This window comes from Dendropsophus ebraccatus, chromosome 7 (genome assembly GCF_027789765.1).
Source record: "Dendropsophus ebraccatus isolate aDenEbr1 chromosome 7, aDenEbr1.pat, whole genome shotgun sequence".
NCBI classification, from domain to species: domain Eukaryota; kingdom Metazoa; phylum Chordata; class Amphibia; order Anura; family Hylidae; genus Dendropsophus; species Dendropsophus ebraccatus.
This window is the reverse complement of record NC_091460.1, coordinates 35,975,954-35,993,353: the sequence shown is the minus strand read 5'-3', so window position 1 is coordinate 35,993,353 and position 17,400 is coordinate 35,975,954. Positions and strand designations below refer to the sequence as shown.

The window sequence follows — 17,400 nt, the reverse complement described above, 5'->3', positions numbered from 1 at the left end:
CGGAGGGGATACAGTGCGAATATTTCCACTAAGAATTACTTCTCATTCCTATTACATAATGTATGACTGCTACTGCAGGGCTCCGGCATGAAAATGAAAACAATTTTAGGCAATAAAAAGTAACTGCAGGTCACATTTTTTTCTGTTAAAGAATCTATTCATCCTCATGATCACATATTTGCATTTACATGATTTATTTGAAAAAAATTTTCAAAAAGTTCCATTAGTCACCCCGGGACATAAGGATTTATAGTGTACAATATAGGCCATCTGAAAAGCATCTGTGGGAAATAACTACCTTTTATACAGATAAAGAATCAAAAATTTGGCACAGGAATTCTCTGCAGCAGTCACCAGAAGAAAAGGCGAGTAATTTTTTTTTATTAAAGGGAATGGTGCCTTCTCTTTTTCCCACCAGCCTTGATAGAGAACTCTCAAAATAGAGAGATATATGATATCAATCAAGGTTAGTGGGTGGGGAGAAGCTCCCAGGGACCTCCCTGTTACATAGTTAATAAGGTTGAAAAGACAACAAGAGTCCATCAAGTTCTACAGAAACGCTACTGTGCTGACCCGGAGGAAGGCAAAAACCATTGAGGCAAATGACAATTGCCCCGATGACAGGTTCCCTTTACAGAGGGAGTGCTTACTAGAGATGAACGTGACTTGAGCATGCTCTGTTGAATACTGAAGGATGAGGCAGTTGGCTACAGCCTTAGGGAGTCCAGGAAAACATGGATACAGCCATCCCTAGGGCTGAATCCAACTTATTCAGCCACTGGTATTCAAATTTCGCACACCCGCATAGCACTAATCCCTAGTGCTCACTTCTGGTAAAAATGGGAGAAGAAATCCAACACATTCAATAATTTTTACACTTTTGATAACCGGCAAAAGGTAACCAATAAGAAAAAAAACAAAAACACCAACATGAAAGTGAATCGGTCCTGAATAAATTCTACCACACCAGGACCCGGTAAGTTTTAGTCTTTGTAGCGGTGCCGAACATAGGACAGGGGGAGAAAGGGAGAGATAACGGTTAGCCAATCTGTGATTGAATGTGTATGGCCACCTTAACAATACCAACATGCAACATTCTTTAAAGGAGAAGTCCGGTGAAATTTTTTATAAAAGTATTGTATTTCCCCCCCCCTAAAAGTTATACAAATCACCAATGCTTATGAAGTGCTTATGAAGTGCTTTTTTTCCCTGCACTTACTACTGCATCAAGGCTTCACTTCCTGGATAACATGATGATGTCACGACCCGACCCCCAGAGCTGTGCAGGCTTTGGCTGCTGAAGAGGATGATGGCAGAGGGACACAGGGCACTGGAGGGACACTGAGCATCCCCCGCCATCATCCTCTCCAGCAGACACAGCCCGCACAGCTCTGAGAGTCAGTTCGTGACATCACCATATTATCCAGGAAGTGACATCACCATATTATCCAGGAAGTGAAGCCTTGATGCAGTAGTAAGTGCAGGGAAAAAAAGCGCTTTATAAGCATTTCCCGTAATACGTGTATATTGGTGATTTGCATAACTTTTGGGGGGGGGGGGCAATACAATACTTTAATAAAAATTTTCGCTGGACTTCTCCTTTAAGGGTGAACTGATGCCTAATAAAGGGGTATTTCCATCTCAAGATGTCATCATTTACCCATAGCATTGGGAAAAACAAGCCGATTGCGGGGGACTGACCGTGAGACCCCCTAAGAACGGATCCAGAATGAATGACTGCATTTGGTCAGCACTCCACTCTAATGTTTAAGTTTGTTTTTTCAACAGGCCCTAAATCATTCTATAAAGGGCTTTTTCCATTTTATAAGGTGATTACATATTTTTGACCACACTTGAAAACCAGTGGGAGTCACAGTACTAATTTAGTACTGCATCTTCTGCTATGTGACCCCCAATGTGATGAAGTGATGAAGAATGGGCACAACACTAGCGCAGATTTTTTTCTTTTCGCAATGGCGCTCTTGATGCAGAGGGAGCCATTGACATTCACTCAAATGGGGCTGTGCAACAGGTAGTTGGGGCGTGTAGGGAACAAACAGTAAATAATATAATCGCTGCGGATGTCAGTTTTACCCCAGAACCAATGGGGTAAAGCCCCTATTACACGGCCGATCAGGAGGAGCAAGCGAGCACCGACCTGTCAGATCAGCTTGCTCCTTATTCACCGCTATTATATGCGCCAACAGCGAGCGGGTAAGTGCGGGGGCCGCAGGGAGCCCATAGGAGATAGTGGCGGTCTGCTGCTGCCGCTCCTATTGCTCAGAGCGATGGCCAGCACAGTTCTTATCATTTAAGTTTTCTTTTTAAACATGTTGAAAGACGAGGTTCAGCCGACATTGTGCATGTCGGCTGTTCGTTGCTTTTTAAGGGCCAGTTCACACTAAGGAATCAGCGCTAAATTTCAGCTCCGATTCCTCACTTAAAATGCCGCCCGAAAATATATCGCAGAGCCAAATTCCATTGAGTTCAATGGAATTTGCTCACTGCAGTTTACATAGCTGAATTTCATCGCGGAAATTTCTGTGGCGGATCCGCTTTCGGCAAGAATTAACATTCAGTAAGAATTCCGAGAGAAAACTTTTTGCCCAGAGCATTTTCCTCGCAGATTCCTCAGTTTGAACTGGCTCTTACACTAGCTATTACACCAAGCGATTATGGTCCGTAACAGTCGATAATCGGCCAAATATGTCCAATAATCGCTTGGTGTAATAGGGCTTTAAAGGGGTTATCTAGCTCTACAAAAACATGGTCACTTTCTTCCAGAGACAGCCCCTCTCTTGTCTCCATCTTGGGTGGGTTTTTGCTGCTCAGTTCCATTGAAGTGAATGGAGCTTAATTGCAAACCGCACCTGAACTGGAGACAAGAGTCGTGTTGTCTCTAAAAGAAAGGGGGCCATGTTTTTGTAGTACTGGATAACCCCTTTAACAGAAGTCGGACTCAAACCAATCAGAACATTATAGCCCATCCCAGCAATATGCCATCGCTTTATAAAATCCCTTTAAAATTTCCTTATAAAATGTTTTACTCAAAAATGGTTGGCATTCCATTAAAGAAGTAGGCGCAAAACAAACACACTCCCGTTTCTGGTGGTTTATTTTAGTTCTAACCAGAAATCCAAATATTCCACACACATACAAAAAAAAAATAGTTGGGTTGGGGACTGAGAAACTAAAAATAAACATTTTCAGCCTGAGTCTTAGCCCCTTACCCCCTGATACCACTCTGGAGCCCAGAGAACAGGGGATCTGATCCTTTAAATGTCTCCATTATTACTCTCCCACTATGAAAACATTTTATCGCCTCCCCGGACACACAGCTGTTTTCCATTCAGAAGTGCCACCAGCTGCCCAGTTTCACTCCCCCAACTTGCCCCCTTGATCTCTAAAGCATTTTAATGCAATTTTATAGACAAAAACACATTTTAAGGCTGCTAGAGGAGTTCTAGTGACTCTTCTCTTGTTACTATTTTAATAGAGAAGCATAGGTGATGGTTTTAGAAGGGGGGGGAGCTAAAAAGTCTAAAAATGGTCTTTTTAACTCTTAAATTGATGTGACCTCCAAACGTCTGCTGGAATTTCAAATAATAAGTGATTAAAAGCAGATGTATAGGAAGGTAGCAGGAAGAAAAGGAGGTGAGGTCGAAGAATTGTTGTTTGATTTTCTCTCTTAATACTGCACAGAGACAGCGATTCCGCCCTGAGATGTGATACACAACTCCTGAGGGTCAGCTGGTGGCTTCCAGGGATGTAGACGTCCTGCTGCCTACCCCTTGTAATTCTGGTCAGGCACTAGAGTCACTTTACACAAAGCACAGATAGCGCTGCTCTACAGCTGACCCAGCTGGCTTTAATAATTCATTACATGCTCTGGTAATTACTTTCTAATTACGTGTTGATAATTAACTCCTTATGGCCCCTCTTTGGTCTCCATGGTGGCTTAAAAATTGACAACTGTTAAATTTAGGAGGCATAAAAATAAAAAATTTCTGGCTGTAAATCACCCGATAATCCTGACCATCAAAAACCATTCTTATTGCAAAATTTGTGTTTGAAATTTTTTTTTTTTTGAGTAGTATAAATTCTTTCCTAATGGTCCCTATAAAGTGGGATGCTGCCAGGGCTGCGGGGAAAACAACAGTGAGGTATACTTACCTGTACTTCTCCCCCACATTTGCCGATTTCCGGGCCGCCCACTCTCTGACACTGTTAATGTTTAAGCAACATCCATTGACGAGCCGCTCCCATTGGAAACGGTCGCTTCGCACTGACCCTATGCAGTCTATGCTGAGCGGCCAAGTCAGTGGCAAGTCAGTCGATGTTGCTGAAAGTGGTGAACAGTAGTCATGCCTGTGAACCGAAAGCTGCAGCGGAGCTGGAAAGGTAAGTATACATCAATGTCATGTACCCCCACAGCATGCTCATTTATGACTTTATCCCGGACAACCCTTTAAATTTTTTTTTTTTAGAAAATACACTGCAACTGATGAGGCTAATTTATTTGCCCGATGATGTGTTCTCCAAAGGGCAGGGCTCTATGCAGGTTTTTGATTGCGATTAATGAATACAAAGGAAAAGTCAAAGAAGGATGGAAACTTTTTTTTTTTTTTTAATCAATTCAATGTATTCAATAACTGCCTGAACATGTGAACACACGCCTAGGGCCTTGTTACCTAGGCCGATCTTTTAGATTAGTATTTGTTTAGCAAGGTTCAACCACCACGCAGGAAAGGCCACACTACGAGTTAGATGGAAAGACATAACTTGTGCCCACTTGATCATAACGTCAAAAACTTACCGGCTACTCTGATAGTAAAGTTCCGTAGAATCTCAGTAGAATGCAATAAAGTGCAGCTATAAATCCCCGAATCATCATAGGAGACATTTGTGATCTTCAGCAGGTTCTGTCTTGTGTTTGTTCGGTTGTTTTCCCTAATAGCAAGCCCGTCTTTTAACCATAAGATGGCCATGGAAGGGCTCTCGGCACTGCATGACAACTCAATGGTCTCTCCAACGCCAAACATTAGTTCATCAAGAGGGCCCAATTCTCCAGTGAGGTAATCTGAAAGTAAAGAAAGCAACATAAACATTAACATACAACTACATGGCAAAAGTAATTAAGCTTTATAGCATGCAATCCAACTGGCAAGACTTACAAGAGGGCAAATGGCAAAAAGAGCTGAGTAGAATCATATATAGGTTTGTGGAATAAAGACTCAGTAGACCATATAATGAATAGCGATGAGCTAACTTCAAGAAGGCTCAAGTTCGTCTGAGCCCCTGCGTGTGGCATTTGATTACCGGTGGCTGTAAAAGATGGATGCAGCCCTAAGGCTGCCTGGAAAACATAGATACAGCCATAGACCATAGGCTATATCCATGTTTTTCATGACTCCCTAGGGCTGCATCCAACTTCTTTAGCCACCAGTATTCAACTGAGTATGCTTGAGTCACGTTCATCTCTAGTAAAAGGGGACCTCTCATTACTTTCATGCTGCCCGAACCACAAGTCATCAGGGAGGCTGATCAAATGCCACAGGCTGGGGTTCGGACAAGGTTTGCTCATCTCTAGTGTTGATCTAAATCCTATACTAACAACTGGGGTGTTTTTTTTTCCCACCCCAAAAATTGTGATACTAATTCTCCATAGGTAGCACAGCTTAGCCCCATTCAAATGAAGTAGCAATGCCAGAATTTCTAGAAGGCACGTGTGAAAAAATGCTAAAAATCTGACCTATATGATAACATTATGCTCAGAAAGTCTTAGTAAAGTCTTGCAGGAGGTTCTTGGGACTCTTGAATGCCTACAGGCAGGGTACCACATGCTTGTCAGCTTAACTAGAAATTGGCAAGCGAGCAGCTTCAAGGGATCAATCAAAACACAAGCCTCAATTTAATTAACGTCCTAGAGGGGGCAAGTCCTTTCAAGTTATCGCTAATGCAAAAACACTTCATTTACATAGTTAATTCAATTAACCAACAACAAAAAGGCACAAAAAAAGGAATTTACATTAAATATATATATATATATATATATATATATATATATATATATATATATATATATATATGTAGAAAACTAGGAAAAAGTGATGGAATAATTACGACTAATTTTTCATCTTATTTGCACTTGGCAGGGGACGCTTATTTTAGTTGAATCGCTGACCCTGCCATTAAAATGGGCTCTAAACCAATTTGAAAGCTCAAAATAAACACCAAGCTGTAAAAATGCTCCACTAGATTTATACTCGGCTTCTGCTTCCTGTCAAAGGCTTCTGTCAGGACATGATATTTAGACATTTCTTTGCAGCCGCAAATCTGCCCAAAAGGCCTGTCAGTGTAACACCCCTCAGGATCGCTCTTGTCAGAATAATTACAAAAGTGATAAACAGTTTTTTTGCTGCTAAATGTCCAATTTTCTTTTCACCCAAAGTTTTAAGAAAAACACAGTCACATCAGGAAATCAGTAAAGATTTTTTTTTTTTTAATTGAAAATTTAAAAACAAAAACAAACAAACAAACTCCCTCACACTACACAATTTAAAAGTAGTAACTGTCAATTTTAAAAAGAACTGTCAATTCGAAATTAAAAAAAAAAAATTTATGAGATTTTTTTTCCAGTTTTACACACACACACACACACACACACACACACACTCTACAACTGGCTTACAAAAAGCATCATCGACTCATCCCAAAGGTTTATGGTATATTGAAGGGATTTTCACTAAAGGCCCCTTCTGTCTCCTTATTACCTCTGGGTACTGAGGGTCAAGCACAGGCAGGTGGAGTAACAGCTGGGTGAAAGTTAGAAGAAAAAAAAAAGCCCCAAGCAGCAAATCCGTCATGTTTTGACAACTTTTTAGACCAAGCCACTCTGGTGACAAGGCCGCATAAATATTTAAGTTTGGGGCCGGAATATCTTGCCTAAGGTTAAATTGTAGACAGGAAAAATAAAATTACAAAATATTCATATCGGCATCTAAATAATGTTTACGTTATTGTTTTTTTTTTTTTTTATTATTTGTATTCAAAAATTCACAGTAAAAAAAAAAATTATACATGAAAAAGTCATATAAAAAACATTATGGTTCCTAAAGCTCTGCCTTAGCAAATAGTTAAACAGGTTCTAGATGACTGACCCCTAATGCTTCCTTCTGCCAATTAGCAAGCGGGTCTTCTCTGGGTCAGCTGTGCCCTGGGATCGAGCCAAACTCAGCGTGCATGAAGGCGGGAAGAGGCTCAAGTGGTTTGTTGATAAAACAAGACATGCCTTGGTGAGCATGGGCTCCTTTTTTTAAGCCAAGAAGATAAGGACCACTCGTGGCACAGTCTTCACAAAGAAGGCGTGACTGGAAGATTGGCTCCTGCCACAAAGGATGCTCAGCAAGAGCTGTACAAACAGACAGCTGTCTACAAGGACACCAGCAGCTCATTCATGAACAGGTTCCTCGAACAAATCAATGCACTGAAGCAGTCAACTTTTTATCCAGTCAATAGTCTAAGCTATAAGACATACACGTACGCAGGTAAAGTCACACCAAAAAAACTGTCTACTAATATAAACCCGGCATGCTTTTGCCTACTTAATAAAATATTGTTCAAAAAAATAAATGAACCCAGCAATAGAGTAAAATTACTTGTCATGAAGATGTTTTTTTTTTTATCAAACACTCTAGAATTACACAGTAAATTGCTATTTCCAGGTTATCACCATACAAGAATCTCATAACAGGTCATCTCTATTTGATGTTCGTATATAACTTAGGTTTAACCCAATGGCACTGAATATCAGGTAACATCAGTGATTTTCTTGAGCAGGTCTGAACCTCTGTTTTAGGCCTGTGTTCTGACATGAGAGACCCACTTTAATGCTGCCCCAAAGATGAATATTGCTAAAAGGTTGGAAATTTATCCTAGGTTCTGATGACTCTCCAGGGTATGGACTGAAAACTAAATCTTCTACCTACTCCAGGAAAACCCTACTTATGACCTTGACCCCAATTTTACTAACTCTTGAAGTATTAAAGGGGTTATTTGGAGAGCATTATAGGTCCTACCCTCTTCTGCTCTCCAGTGCTTCACTTCCTCTCTCTGACCGTCTTCTGGGAAGAGAAGGGAGTAGGTTGGGGGCAATCATCAATAGCTGCCCGATGTTACCAATGTTGCAGCGACACTGGGCAGCTATTGGACGTTGTGTGCTGGGGTGGTTTCGCCTGCACACCGTGCCCAGAACACAATGCCCCCTATCTTAGATGTTATCTCCAGAGAGAGTAAAGGGAGGAAGTGGAGCGCCGGAGGGCAGAAGAGGTAGGACATTTTGTGCTCTTCAGATAACCTCCTTAAAGGGGTTATCCAGCGCTACAAAAACATGGCCATTTTTCCCCCTACTGTTGTCTCCAGTTCAGGTGTGGTTTGCAATTAAGCTCCATTTACTTCAATGGAACTGAGTACATTCTTTTTTTAGATAACAGATAAAATTTTAACCTGAAGTCAGTTAGAACCAATCACAACGTGATATAAGTGCACGTTGTTGGACACATCTATGCCCATGACCACCTTGGCAGGATTAGAGATACATTATAAAATTCGAAATCATGAAAAGATGAAATTTTTGGTATTTTTTTTTCTAAATTAAAAAGTTGAAGAGAAGGAAGAAAGAAGTCATTTAGTTTTCAAAACATTCTTTGATGTCTTAAGCAAAGATTCCATCCCCAAATTTTTTTTGATCAGCGCAAAAGGAGTGAAGCGTATTAAAAACCTTCATTCAGTACGGCCCGAGGCCTCCAAGTTAATATATATTTACAGGTCGTATAGAATAACAAAGTGGAAAAGCTACAAGCAGCACTTCAGAATTATGTATAGGAGCTTGATGTATTCGTCTTTTTCAAAGAACCGAGGAGGAAATGAAGATAAATGTCCATGTCTATGTTCAAAGAAAGGAGACCGGATATAAACTTCCTCATATCGGAAACAAGAACGTGAACTTGTTGGATCCAGACACTAAACTTAAGCTTTTTATAATTGGAACTTAGATTATATTTTATTTCTAATTAAGATATTTAGATTTATTTATTCCAGATTGGTATAAAGATTATTTTCTCTTAAAACAAAGATGGTCGTCGTCAAATACTTCAGTCGTATTCAAAATTATGTCAATTCTATTAAAAGAGGTTGTGCCGTAAGGACAACCTCTTCTATACTCAGTCAGTCAAATCTGCCATGGGTTTGACCAACAATATACAGTGTATGGAGGATTTTCACTACCCAACCCTTTTATTCTGGGAGCAATCCCCCTGGAGGCAGATTCTCTCTCCTCTCCTAGAGAAGACATGTGCAGAATATTCATATGTATGGGAAGGTCAAGACAGTTTTTGAAGGTGTATAGGCACCTAAAGAAGGGGCATTATGGTGATCAACTGATCACCATAGATCTGGAAACGGATAATGAAGGCAGTATTGTTGAGTGGACCTTCTTCGAAACCCAAACGCTTGGCATTGGATTCTCCACATCTGCAGAAGTTGGATGAAGCCCTAGGGCTTCCACGAAAACTTGGATACATCTAACTTCTGCAGCCATGGGGAACCAAATGCCCAGCATCCGGGTTCGGAGAACTTTGCCAAACAGTTTGAAAGATCCGCTCAACACTAGAAGGCAGCTGTACAATTCCCCTACAGCGGCCACTACAGGAAAAAATGTGGTATTACATGTTGTCCATTCAAAAGAGTATGCAATCTTGTATCTGTAGTCATCCAGAGCCAGCAGCTGAAGTGTGGGGCTTATATTAATGATATCCATCACAATAAAGACATATAAAAAAGGCTCCTGCAGCTGAATAGAAGACTGGAAAAAGAAAAACCATTCTCTAACTTGTTTCTCCAGTAAAGCATCATAACCACCAGACTTTGACACAGCTAAGGACAAGAAAAAAAGCCATCTAATAGGAACATAAATTCCGCCACTTATCAAGCTGCTAAACAATCAGTGAGACATGTTTGAGTGATTTCATTTTATGAGAGAACCTGATATATGTTGTGTAGAGCAGGGCTTTGCAGGGGGAGATAGAAAAACAGATGTTTCTATGAAAAAAGCCTATAAATCTGTCTCTGTTCGAAGCCGCTCGGCAGACAGTACGAAGCATAAATCCTGATCTGTATCTGTACGAGCCATTCTAGAAATGACGTAGTAGTGAAAACGTGGCCATTACCCACTTATTTTGTTTCAGAGACTACCATAAACTTATATAGTCCTAGAGACCCGGCCATAGTTCCCCTTTATTTTGTTTTAGAGACCACCTCTTAAGGATCCCTTCCCCCATTCAGCCAAGGCAGTCTGGCTCACTATTTGGGGGCCCTGTAATACTACATGCAGCCCATCTGGACAACCCATTGGGGGGGCTACAGACCTAACACAATAGTAAAGATACAAGTACACCATGGGGGAGATTTATAAAGACTGGAGTCAGTCCTAAATTAGTCCCCACCCCCAATTAACCCATCGGATTCACCAAGATCTAATGTAGATTTCTGCCATGATTTAGGCCTACGAGCAGGCGTAGATTTCTGCCATGATAAATGAAAGGCGTAAGGCATCATAAATCTGGCGCGGGAGGAGGCCAACACCTCCTTCCCACCTTGCCATAAACCATGGAAAAGAGGCCAATCTGGGCCTTCTTCCTGGTTTACGACAGGGGCGCACAGGAGGTAAATGCCTCCCCCATGTGTAAAGGTACCTTTAAATACTAGTGAGGAAGAAGAGATATCCGGCAGCAACTCTGCAGCCAGTTATGACACAATTCAATCGGTCTAATTTAGGAGTAAGGAAAATGTGCACATTTTACACTACTAGTTAACTAACAGGGCTGTTGTAAGCAAGAAGATAACCTCTCTATTGGCTACTCTTAAAAGGGTCCTTCTAAATTCAACTTCTTGTCCTTATCCATAAGTTAGGTGATAACAAGCTATTCAATTGGGGTATGACTGCTAGCGCACTGCCTCTGCTCCATTCTTTTTCTATGGGGCCACCAAATACTAATGGAGCATCACCCGTACATGCACAGTGTACACCATTTATTCTGGGGACAATTTTGCCCCAGTTCTCAGGATTGACGGTGGTTCCAGTGGTAAGACCCCAGTCAATTAACTTGATATGCCTTATCCTATGGATAGAGGATAACAAGTTGCAATGGAAGTACCCCTTTAGGGTGCGTTCACACCTACAGGATCCGCAGCAGATCTGCAACAGATTTGATGGTGCAGATGCTGTGTTCAGTTATTTAAATGAAATCTGCTGCGGATCTGCTGCGAATCCGCAGCAGAAAATACGCTGCGGATCAGGTAAGTGTGAACACACCCTTAAAGGTTTAATAGCAGCTTTCCAAAAATGTAGTAATCCCCATTTTGGCTTGGGTAGTAATAGATTGCATTTTCTTTGTTTTTCTATACATTCACAACAACTTTTTTTGTATTATTCATAAGGCTAGATTATGGATATTATACAAATTTAAAGTGGCTTGCCATGCAGACAGAGGTTTTTAACACATGGGCACCATATGATTTTGAAGATGTGCTTCATAGTGGCATACGCAGTGACGGACTGGCTCACAAGAGGACCTCATTGGCCCCAAGCTTTAGAACCTGCACTAACACTGACTGACATGTCCTTTCTCACTGGTTCTTCATTGGTGGGCCCCAGATAACCCAGTCTGACACTGGGCATACGGCCTGGCATTGGAGCCATAAAGACTTTATGTATAGGATACAAAGAATTTTTTGACTGAAACTTTTGAACTCGAAAAAAAAAAAGTTAGCTCTCTACAGCTACAATGAACAACTATATGAATATCCAAGCTTTATTATTCATCTCATGTAAAACACCTGCAATGCAAATAAAATTGCAATGCTTTTGTGTGTTTTTTTTTTCTTATTGGAATTCTAATTCTGGCGTACATTTACTTCTTGAAAACACATTCTTAACCCTTTCAAGCAAAAGTCAGTAAATTTACTGACCTGCTTCAGATGCTCACTGTTTAGACAAACAGTGACCGGAAGCTGCAACTAAACTTTCAGCTGATAGCTGACAGTTTAGTGTAACTGCCACTGGACCCCCAAAGGGGGTCCAGCATCAGCAATTGCTGGCTTTGGTGGATCAGTAACGGTAATTGGTTTAGTAAAAAACACATAGGATTACATTGGAATCTCTGGAAAGAAAATGCAAATTTTAACTTTTCACTCTTACTTTGCAGTTATTCCTGTGAAATGCAGAAAGGGTTAAATAACTGAATGAATGTAAATTTAAATACTTGAAAGAGTGAAGATTTCAAAATAGGTTGAATTGTGGGGGGTTTTAGTATACAAGCCTCTAAAATATACTCCAAAACTGAACTGGTGCCTAAAGAATGTCTAAATTTGAAATTTTCACGAACATTTTGAAAATTGCTACTAAACATTTACGGCCTCTAACATCCCAAATAAGTAAAAGCATGTTCACCAAATGCTTTTAAAATGAAGTAGACATGTTATAGATATGAATTAATAAATAATGAATGTAGTATTACTATTTTCCTCATTGGCAGAGACTTTCAAATGTAGAGAATGTGCTTTTTTTTTACATTTTTAACAACATTTTGGAGTTATTCACAAAAAAATTCTAAAGCTATCAACTCAAATTTACCACTAACATAAAGTAGAATATGTAACAAAAAAAACAATCTTGGTATCAGAAGGATTGGTAAAAGCATTCCCAAGGTATTGATTAATAAAGTGACACAGGTCATATTCATAAAATTTGCCTTGGTCCTGAAAGGGTTAAAAAGAAAAAAAAAAAAGTTCTTGCTCATGTGACAACAGGAAATGGCCTTGTAACCTTTCTATCCCCCTCAATTCACAGCTATGCAGAATCAAAAACCTGGCCTCCATCTGAATGCTTGCACTTTTACTGTGCGCTACCTAATCTTTACTGGATGCAGGCAGCTGGCTGCAAATACCCCACAATAATAGGCTTAATCCCAAGTATCCTGGAAAAGCCTCGACATCTAAATAAAGAAGGAGTAAGAAAAGAACAGCCCTGTCACAGAAGAAAACGGCAGAATCTTAGATATCGGCCCGGGACAAAGGCCTACAACTCACACAATGAGCTAAATGATGCAGGGCGGCTAATTAAAAGCGGAAGTGCGGACTCTACACAGTTAATGTTGTGTAGGAGTTCTGAGTCTATTCAATCCGGACCCCCAACTGGGCTCATATTCAGGGAGAATTCATTGTCATTCCATCTACGAGCGTCCTAGTTTCAAACGGCAAAATTATTTGCCAGTAGAACCCTTAAAAATATATAGGAAAAAGGTCAAAATAGGCAAAAATACTGCTTATAGGGTCAGAATGTACAATTCTTCAAATTCAAAAATTTTGCCAAAAACGTTCTATTCAGCGAGTATCAAAGTAAAATAAAGAAAACACACACATGCATAAAAGTATATAATAAATGTGTAAAGTGTCCATGTCCCCACCCACCTTGGGATAAATGGGGTGTACTAATCACTATTGAGCGGGCAAATTCAGAACATGATACCATTGAGACGTTGGCAGAGTATTGCGAGCTGAATTTAGGGAGAGCACTGAGATAAGTTCCAACATATGTAACACACAAGGAGATATCAGACCTGTGCAATAAACAGTGCAAGGTGTTTAAGGTCTGAACATGAGCCAAGTTCATTTCACAATGGAAATTGTTATTTATTGTTGGGAGTCCCAAAAAGTTGGCTAATAAAAATGGTTTTGGACTAGTTGCTCTTTGGGTATACTGGGCCATAGATAAAAAATATAGTATATCTGCTTTTGGAACTATAAAACATCCCAATAAACTTTAGTTAGAGGGGTTAACGGCGATTAGACAAACATGGCTGCTTCCATCCAAGAACAGCACCACTCGTCTTCAGGTTGCGTCAGCCTTATTCACTTTAATGAGCTGCGATATCACACTTAGCCTGTGAAAAAGTGTGGTGCTGTTTTTGGGAGAAAGTAGGTAAGTTTGTATAATACTGCCCAACCCCTTTGAGAGTCATCTGAACTGGCTGATTGTCTAAAATGTATGGGTAATGACTATCCCCTGACTGATGATGTTGAAAAAGAGATGAATCAGCAATTTTTGATTTTAAATAATCCAACTCTTACTTATATAAGTTTCCACCAAAGCTGTCTGGCAGCGGCTTCCCCCTCGTCTCTCCACATGAATGTTTGTTGGTGTTGAACATTAAAGGGGTTATCCAGCATTAGAAAAACATGGTCACTTTCTTCCAGAGACAGCACCACTCTTGTCTCCAGTTCAGGTGTGGTTTGCAATGAAGCTCCATTGACTACAATACAACTGAGTTGCAAAACCTGCACCCAAACTGGAGACAAGAGCTGTGCTGTCTCTGGAAGAAAGTGGCTTTGTTTTTCTAATGCTGGATAATCCCTTTAATGTGTATAAAAGGGATGAGAAGAAATAACGATTGGCTGAATGAACCTTCAGCTGACAGATATTGAAGGTGTATGGCTATCTTTTATTCCCTAGTGGGGATGGGATTTTTTTTACATTTTTATTTGCTCATAATGGTCTACAGGTAGTGAAACAAAAAGGGGTCAGGGTGGAAATTAAAACTAGATTCCATTCAACACAATAGTCGAGGTCATACAGGAACGGATTCAAAAGACATTTAAGCTCCTTAAATGTTTTTTAAAAAAATTTAAGGAATCAATTTAACAGTCATATATTTACCTATATGGGGTAGAACTTGTAATTTGCCTAATTTGGGTTAGCAATGTGTGTTCTTGGGAAGACCAACAAGCTGGCATAGAGTCCATACAATGTTCCATGGGAAGATAAGTATACCAAGTACCCCTCATCTATTGTTTGTAACATTGTCATTCAAAAATTTTCCGTATGCAATGAAATCCTGTCCGTAAGACTGAACCTTGTAATGGAGGACGTGATGAAGAGCTCATTTGTGGAATACAGAACATAGGTAATTGGGGGGGGGGGTATGGACATGTGCGGCTCAGGCCACGTTCCAGGTCACATTCAGCATTTCTCACACATTGTGGTTGCAATTTGTCTTAATTACAGTGAATTACGGATGAGTGAGACACTATTAAGTACACTTAAGAACATTAACTCTTTGACAGCTCACAATTTTCTTCTCATTAGTCTCAGAGAAAAATTGTCTAGTTACATTCTCAATTACAAAACAGCAGTTCCTGTCAAAAAAATCATCATCCTCCTTCTCGTCCTCCTGGGCGGCTGATAAACGTTTATTGCCATTTGAATGCTGCCATTTTATCTTGCGATGGGCTCCTTGCCATCACCTTTGGCTCGCCTCCATTTCAGATACTATGTCTTACCTCTCTGGATCTGCTTTTGGCTACTCTGAGACATCAGCTACTGAAACTAGAAGAACTGGGAATCTTGAGACAAACCAGTTCTGAATGTAAACTGGAAAAGGCTGTAAGTCAAATGTACATTGTGCCTAAAAGGTGGCCATAAACCTCTAATAGCCGATGGCTGACCTTTGTTTCCCGTCTTCCCATTACACTTGAACGTCTGGTATAGCTAAATGTTCATGTGTGTTCAATTGGGGAGAGTGGGCGGTAAGCCGCTGCCAGACTGCTCTTCTGGGGTCGTATTAAAAGTGGAAATCCATCATGCCTGACTTTTCTCTCCATACACATGCCGTCGACCATTCCCATTGATGTTAATGGTTAAGACTGATTTTTGACTTAAAGGAGAAGTCTGGGAAATGCTTATAACAGGCTTTTTCCCTGCACTTACTACTGCATCAAGGCTTCACTTCCTGGATAAAATGGTGACGTCACGACCCAACTCCCAAAGCTGTTGGGTCGGGACATCACCATTTTATCCAGGAAGTGAAGCCTTGATGCAGTAGTAAGTGCAGGGAAAAAAAGCACTTTATAAGCATTTACCGTAATAAGTGTATATTGGTAATTTGTATAACTTTTGTGTGTGTGTGTGTGTGTGTGGGGGGGGGGCAATACAATACTTTAAAAAATTTTTTTGCCAGACTTCTCCTTTTAGTGTAGGGACACCTTTAGGGTCAAAACAGGTCTGCAGGGGGGCTCTATGAAGGGCTGGGCAAGTGGACCGTTACCATGCCTGATCCTTTTTACTCTCAACCCCAGAAGTGTCTGGCAGCAGCTCATCTTCCTCATCAATAAATAAACCATATGCATTTGGCCAAGCCTGATTTTTAGGTTTATGGTATCAAATTGCCGTTGGACAAACACTTGATATTTTAAAGGGGTTTTCGACTCTAGACAACCCCTATTGTTAGAAGGGCTCCTTAATAATAAGCTCATCACAAGGTCCTCCTGCTTGGCCATCCGATGACTAGCTTTAATCTAAGAAGAAACTTGGCAGTAAGTCTTTAATTTCCCTGCAGCACCACCACAGGGGAAATGAAGCATTACAGTATGCCTAATCAAATCAATAAATTTTCCATATAATGCAGGACAGGACAAGTCCTCCAGAGGTAGAGACACTCTTTGTAACCACTTTCCTGTCTTTTGAGGATCCTGGGTTCTTAATAAGAGTATTTCAATATCCAGAAACATTATTATATCTACAGGGACAACAAAATTCTGTGAAACAGGGATCATACATGGTTTGGCTTATATCCGATTTGTGTCCTCCAGTCAAACAGTCATTGATCTAGTTCTGTCATAACCAACTCTAATAGTAAGAGAACTGCATCTACTGGGCCAAGATCTTCTACCACAGCAAACACCATCCTCCTTAGTTAGTCATGTCATGTCATGACATTCAGGTTTGAAATGCTGATCTCAATGGTTCCTTAGCCAACTCTTGTTCTATGAGACTATAAACTTGGACACCCATTATATCCAATTTTTTCCCCCAGACCTACACAAAAATTCTGTTTAGAATGAAAATTCCAAATCAAAAGAATATATTTCTTCATGTAACCCAATCTAGAAGCACCGGAGTGATTGAGATCCTGAAAATATACGAACCGGAATACTTTGCAGGTAGTGGTCCCTTTAAATGAGAACAAGCAGCACTGAACATTTTTTTTTTTTAAAGGTCTGTTCTAGTCAAGACACCAAGGATGATGCAAGTGTAATTTTCTCTATTCTAAACAATGTCATCTATTCCCTGGAAAGCGCCTCCTCTCCGCAATATGGAGAGTAAATCAATTGTGAATGAATGAAGAGCAGCATCTGGAGTGGGGATATCATTGATGGGATATGGGACTACTTCTCAGAGCCTTTGGGTAATCCCAAGATTAAAGGCCAGAGAATGCAGACACATCCAATATTTCCTGTGATGTAAGGGGCTTCGGCATAAATGGATTTTGTATAGAGCACATTATA

The 17,400-nt window shown here is 40.4% G+C and overlaps 1 protein-coding gene across 5 annotated transcripts in view; it reads right to left on the bottom strand.

Moving 5' to 3' along the window:
• FGFR3 (fibroblast growth factor receptor 3) overlaps positions 1-17,400 on the bottom strand; it is an 85,899-nt gene that overhangs the window by 42,268 nt on the left and 26,231 nt on the right. For all 5 annotated transcript variants that reach the window (XM_069977292.1, XM_069977288.1, XM_069977289.1 and 2 more), the window contains exon 3: positions 4,817-5,080. In XM_069977292.1, the coding sequence (XP_069833393.1) occupies positions 4,817-5,080 (264 nt within the window). The remainder of the gene's footprint in view (positions 1-4,816; positions 5,081-17,400) is intronic.